This window comes from Morone saxatilis, unplaced genomic scaffold (assembly GCF_004916995.1).
Source record: "Morone saxatilis isolate NCDOM2014 unplaced genomic scaffold, NCSU_SB_2.0 Contig12, whole genome shotgun sequence".
NCBI classification, from domain to species: Eukaryota; Metazoa; Chordata; class Actinopteri; family Moronidae; genus Morone; species Morone saxatilis.
Window position 1 is genome coordinate 5,024,122 of NW_023339674.1, and position 6,979 is coordinate 5,031,100.

Sequence of the window (6,979 nt, forward strand, 5' to 3'; positions counted from 1 at the left end):
GTGATGGGGCTGCCGCATTACCAGGGCCTCATGAGCAGGTTTCGGGATTATGTTGCCTTGCTCAAGGGCACCTCGGCAGTGCACAGGAGCTGAAACTGGCACCTCTCCAGCTACCAGTCCACACTCCATATTTTGTGGTCTGTGGGACTTGAAACAGCGACCCTCCGGTTCCCAAGCCAAATCCCTACACACTGAGCTACTGCCGCAATAGGGCACAAAAGGATGTTTTTGACTGCTGTCATTCACAGAGAAAACATCTGGTTTTATAGCAGATACCTTATCAAGATGCCTGGATTGGTCCTGTGGATCTGCTCAAGGCATTTTTTCTTTCATTGTGTAGGGGTGTAGATTATTTTTTTTATAATTTTATCTTTTGGTATAGGGGACTCGACATTAGCACGCACCTGCTCACAAGTTTACAAGTTTCCTGTTCATGAGTATCATCCCAGCTTGGATTATACTATGATATTAAAGCATGGAACACAAGTAAGCTGGGTATTCATGTCCCTGTATACATGATTCGATTGCAGCGGGAGAAAGAGCATCACCCCTACTAGTGTCCCTGTGCAGTCTGCTTGTAGATCCCTCTCATTATTAGAGTATTGTGCTGTTTGAGCAGTGCAGCACAATTTGGATGTCAGTGTGACAGACTTTTAAAGGCAAATTAATTACAAGAAGTCCTTCCCTTTGGTTCACAGTGTCTATGTCTAAACACGTCCCTGCTTGCAGTGATCTTTGTAACACGGTGTGAATTATTTGGTGTGTGCTTTACCTGAACAGAGACAGAGTCTGCCAGCCTTCTGACGGTCACTGTGTGCAGACGTCCATCAGCCAAGTTTGTGACTCTGCTCCACAGCACCTCCACGTCTCTGCTGCTGTGCAACTTGTACCTTAATTCCAGCTCATCTTTGCCAACACAAAACAACAAAATAATCGTACTCTTTAATGCAAGCACACGCAGAATAATTCAGAAAAGTCTTCAAAAAGATTAAGAGAATTCCTGAAAGTGTTTTCTTTTGTTACTAAGATAGTCTTAATTTTAGTCAAAGAGCCAATGTTTCATTACTTTACCTTAATGTTGTAAGTTAAATCTGAGGTAACACCAATATAACAGATGTAGAGTAGAGGTTTATTTCTCCCTACGGGGCAATTTGACTTATTGTTAGAGGTCACTTAATAATGAATATTGGTTGTAAGATATAAAACAGATACAAGCTGTTTCTAAAAACTGTAGAGGTAAACTATACAAGCATCGACTTAACAACAACAATAAACCAGCAATACAGGAATTACTGTCTTCAACGCTAAAAATGCAAGATAATCTGATCTAATCTTTACAATATTGCTGACTGGTACAAATATTTCCAAGAAAAAGACCCAAGAAAAAAATGCAACTAGTCTGATAATTAATTAAGCACTTAAGCCATTTTACTCCAATGTTTCCACACTCTTAGCTCTTAGTAGACTTAGGCGAGGAGTCTTCACTCCTTCAAAGAAAGGAAGCTTCATCCAGATATCTGATGTTCCAAGATACCAGCTGCTGAATTAAGAAGCTACAAACCAGTTAATACTGCAAGGATTAATACTTTATCTCTTTAAATAAAACTCCATGATATAAAATTAATTTTCAATTTTTTTAGTGTTACACATAATAAATTCCACTGTGCTGAGATAATTTAAATGCTCTAAGATGTCTGCAGACTTTACAGATGAGCAGTAATGACAAGAAATAATATTTTTTCCAAACACATACTTAATGCTATCGCTATGTTTCTGTGTTTTTTCAAACGCAGACTAATAGGGAGCAATTTCCCTATATTATGAGCACATCTTGATAATAAAAACAGTTTTGCAGAGGGCAGAGGGGGTTTCAGGCTCTCAGTGAGTGACTTAGACTGAGGCTTCTGTTACTGCAGCAGCAAAAAAGAGAAACGTGAGAAAATCCTTTTTGAAGCATCCAAAAGAAACCTCCCTCTGGAATTTAATTAGATACGTTAGAAAGAGTGTGGCTACCTGAAGACAACTTGATCAACTATTCAGAACCCACTGTTCCTCTGTTTTCTCTCAGTCACTTAAAAAGCTGAAAGTTTTACCCAGTGGGTTTAATGGATACCTCCAATTATTTTTATTAAAGGTTTCAATTTTCTACATTATGCCAATATAATGGATTGATTACAAAAGAAATATCCAACAGCTGAACTCCACTTAATGCTAATTAAAAAGGAATGTCTAATACAGCTATATTTACAAGTTACAGACACTGCATAATGGAAAATCCTATTATACGACACAGGAATGCTGGAATTGCTCCCTGCCAACTGAAGCTATGTGAAGCTTGCGGTGAAACGAGTGATGAAAATGTGAGCACAATAAATAATGACAGTGGCAAAAACAAGGGAAAGAAAGGCACCCGTCAAAAACAGAATTTTCATTTAAAAGTAACTGCACCCAATGTTTAAACCTGACACTGTGCATAACAATTAGCTTGGCTGCATGGAGAAGAGGAACGGTAGACTGAATCAAGAGGAGAAGAGAGGACAGTTGAATTTAGGAAAATGCAGGAAGGATAAGATAAGAGAGGGTTCTTGCAGTTAAATTTGGCCAAAACGAGACACAAATCTTTTTCATTGTCCTCACCATGTTCGTTGATGAGCAGGGCAAGGTATTCCCTGTAGAAAGAGTTGATGTAGAGCAGCAGAGCAGGACTCTGACTGGTCCTGAAGCTCAGGGAGATATTTTCTCCTCTCAGCGTCATATCAGAGTAGATGGAGGAAGGCATGGCACTGCTGTTCCTGCTCAGTTCATAGGGCTCCTTAAGGATGTAGATGATGGACGTTGTCGACTTAAAGCTGGCTGAAACCTCTGAAAGTTAGAAAATTACAGTATTTGGATGCGTCAGTTGTGGAGCTCTGAACTTCTCTAATGTCGCTCTGTATTGCATCTGCAAATCTGTAAAAATACTTTTGTTTTTATATGTTGAATGTTCTGGAAATATAATAAAATGTATTTGCAGTTGAGTTAATATCATCAGAAATTATTAGTGTTTCTTTAACGTGGACTCCACATGCATGAAACTGATAAATTATACAATAAATTTACAATATATTTTTTTGGAAATAGGCTTATTTGCTTTCTTGAGAGTGAATATAGTGGTCTCATATCTGCTTAATATAAAGCATACACCAGCAGCTGGTTAGACAAAATCTGCCTACCAGCATTGTTATATTGTTGTTATATGTGGGACTATTTCTTGTCTGGGCACATTCATTTCCATTTCAGGGTGCCTGGCAACCTCGCAATGACATCAAAACTCCAGTAACAGTGACCAACCAAGAAATAGAAAATGAAAAAAATTTTAATAAGTGAGCTTTAGAGGTGGAGGTTTTGTTACCTTTGGACAAAGCCAGGCTAGCTGTTTCTCCCTGTTTTCAGTCTTTGTGTGAAACTAAGTTAACCGACTTCTGGCTGCAGAACAGACAAAATGTTGAACTATTTCTTTAATAACATAGAACAACATATTTCTACGGCATTGACATAGTTTGACATTATGTTGACTTTTAAGACAACAAGCTTTTGATGCATTACATTGTGGACACAATGGCATGATGGGCCAGAAGAATTCTTTAAGGTAACACAGATTCTTGACCTTCAGGACAGAATGGGCTCATTATGACCCACTCAAAACGAGTGTCAAGAGGACAAACTGTGCAGACAGTGAACGAGACACTCAGGGTCAGTCTAATGTCTGTGTACTGATGGATCCTCTTCAAAAAGCTGTCTGATCTTTGCTCTCTCCTCCTCATTAAAGCACCAGGGTATGATAAGCCATAATTATTGTGTTTTATAAAGCTTTAACATTTAAACTTTGTTGTTGTTGTAGTTTTTATTCTAGCTGTTTGTCTGAAAGAATTGAGATACATCCTAAAATAATTAATATTAGAATATTTGAAATTCGACTGTTTGCCAACCCCTCTCCTGAACAACGCTGGCAGGTGTCAAGTTTTGGCACGTTTTTTTTTTTTAACCCTTTCCTAAACCAAAAATACAAGAGCAAAATTATATAGAACAGTGAACATGTTTGCATGTCCGGATTGTAAGCCAGATACAATCTTACATATATACATATCTTATATATATGAAATGTATAAGAGACATTTCTGTGCCGGGACCTTCACATCCCATTGCAGTGGATGTGGTATTCCTGATGTAAGTGTTTTATTCTCTGAGTCTGACTAATGCATCACTGCCTTTGACTGCCATATTTAACATGCAAACAAATCTTCCTCTTTATATGGAGAACCTCTGAGAGCAGGAGAGTACACTGCTGCTCAAATCAAAACAGTCACGACTCTAATATTATACTGATACCATATGACAGAAACATTACAAACTCCCTGAAGTAGGTGTAGGCACAATACAACATGATGAAGAGGAAATAAAGGTACTAGGTTAGGAATTCAATATTGAGATACAGGAAAGACCATTTTACTTCTGATATGTTTAAACATATTAATGTTGTAACTTTATTTACTAAAAAGTCCCTTAATATTATAGGAATATTATACAGGAATTTTAATGATGATATTAAGTATAAATATTTTCTTTAAAAGCTACATTGCATTAAAATACTCTTCTTTGCTATTCTTTACCTCATGAATGATGTCTGGAGCCGTTTTATAACAGCTGCCTTCCTTAGACACAAACCTATAATTAACTCCATGCTAAATTATGCAAAAGGAAATTAAATTGTCAACGCAGTTTTAGGGATGAAAAACTAAATGAGCCAATTTGAAGTTGGAAGAGACATTTATTTTTATTTTCAAGAAGTTGGAAGAGACATCTCTTTTTATTTTCAAGAAGTTGGAAGAGACATCTCTTTTTATTTTCAAGATGATATCAGATCATGCTTTTCTCAGGTTTCACCAACCAGTGTGTAAATCTGTCTGTCAAATTTAATTGGATCTGTCTGGATGTTGTTGGATCTTGAAATCTCTGGTGAACTTAAAACTTCACAGATCTGAAATAATGTTTCTTTAGCTATAATAAAAGATCATGTTAAAAGAAGTAGCTTGAAAAACGGTAGCAAAACTGACCTTTACAGACATTAAATGTATTTATTGTTACTTTTAAGAAACATAATATCTAGTCTTTAGATCTGTGCATTTACCTGCAGGAGTGTGTCTTTGATTATATGTACCTTTATGACAAAAGGATCCAGTGTAGGCAGACTGGCCACAGTCGCAGGAGAAACCACTGGCTCTCTCCACACAGCGACCCTGGTTCTGGCAAAGCGAGCCGTAGCTGCTGCAGTGGCCCGGGCATCCAGGTCGGACCCCTGGGGTGATCTTGGCCCTCTCTTCCAGGTCCAGAGTGACGCCGTTCAGCTGCAGAGAGCGAATGCAGCCCAAAAAGCCTTTCTGTCTGGACGCAGTTCCTCCTGCCAACAAAAGAAGAATCACTGGTCAAATGATACACTACCTTTCTCCACTGAGTTGTGTTGGATCTGACCAACATTAGATATCAGAGCATAGAACCTGCCCAGTACCAGTCACATGTGTAACATGTTCCTCTTCGTCTTCTGTCTTCAACAATAAAAAATATGAACAAAGTCTTGTATAATGTTACATCCAATGCAAAAAGTATTCACTTATACTTTCACTTAGACTGTCAGTATCATGAGGCTGACTGAAAAATAATTTGAAAATGAAAAAAAGCCTGGTTGCAATAAGCTTCAATCAGTCACTGGGTGTCAAGCCTATTGAACTGAGTGCCCTGTCAGTCTCAATGATCGGTTTAGCTGGAGAAGTGAAGGGGCCAATTCAGTATTCATTACAGCATAACTTTTCATTGGGCGGAAAAGGCAATGATGGTCACACTCTTCCTCTCATTGTGTCTTTGTATGACTGTAAATCAATAATATCTTTGTCTTCCCTGCAGTAAATTATGATTGACAACCACATGTTGCCACTGCAGCACAACAAGACCATGTCTGCTCTGCAGGGCACTGAGACAATGACACTGCTTATATCACTGTGCTGGCTGTTGACTGGCTAACTGAGTGGCTGATGAGCCATCTGGTGTCTGATATTCATCCTTTCCACTAACAGGCCTCCTCCTTTCACCTGACAATTATTATTCTAATATACTGTAGCGACCTCACACTGTTCACAGAGTTCAGAGTTGGCAAAATTACATTTCTCCCAGAGTTCCAAGCTGGCGACGTCTAATTTTATATGCACGCATGACAGTTGTTATTGTTCTCGCAGACTAGAATTGGCAGGGTGTTACTCTCGCAGTTTGAATCTGGAGAAGTTTCAAATGTTCAGCCAGAGCAGCTTTTAATACCCCTATATCACAAACCTCTGTGAGGCTCTAGTCTCCTTCTGCAGCACAAGTTAGAAAACAGACAACACTGAGAGCACAAAGAGTGAGAAATTTAATTAAATATTCTCTAAACAACTCAATAATAAACTGGTTGATTACACGAGGACAGCAAACCTCTATTAAATGATAGGATGTGGCATTTCTAGAACATACTGGTTGTGACTGCAAAAAAGGATCAAATCCTTAGTGCACTTTGGCTAAAAGAACAGTGGCAGACTCCTGAGGGACAAAACCTCTGACCAAGGGAAAGAAACAAAGCACAGAAGCTGCCAAAGAAAAAAGTCCCGCGGGAGTCAAAAGAAAAACCCTGTATATGACCGTGAGAGTTCAGGCACTTAAGCAGCTTTAGAGGCTCATCACATGGAGTTAGAATACAAAAAGCAAGACCAAGAACTTAACTGTTTCATTACAGTTTCATTTACTGTCACATCCTGGACCTGGTCTCGTGCTCCAAGGTGGGGGCCTCGAGCCCAGGATAAATCTACACTACTTAAGGGATATTTGGTGTGTCGGATCATCTAAAGCTGTTTTATTTAATCATCATTTCGTATTCCCAAACACCTTTAATCACAGGGCCCTTTTTTTTTCATCTTTT

General features: G+C 38.6%; 1 protein-coding gene across 1 annotated transcript in view; it reads right to left on the bottom strand.

The window, feature by feature from the left end:
* LOC118322005 (contactin-associated protein-like 4) overlaps positions 1-6,979 on the bottom strand; it is a 90,034-nt gene that overhangs the window by 8,010 nt on the left and 75,045 nt on the right. Inside the window, exons 18-20 of the mRNA XM_035653583.1 lie at positions 5,198-5,437; positions 2,638-2,862; positions 773-906 (exon numbers count right to left, since the gene is read on the bottom strand). Of these exons, the coding sequence (XP_035509476.1) occupies positions 773-906; positions 2,638-2,862; positions 5,198-5,437 (599 nt within the window). The remainder of the gene's footprint in view (positions 1-772; positions 907-2,637; positions 2,863-5,197; positions 5,438-6,979) is intronic.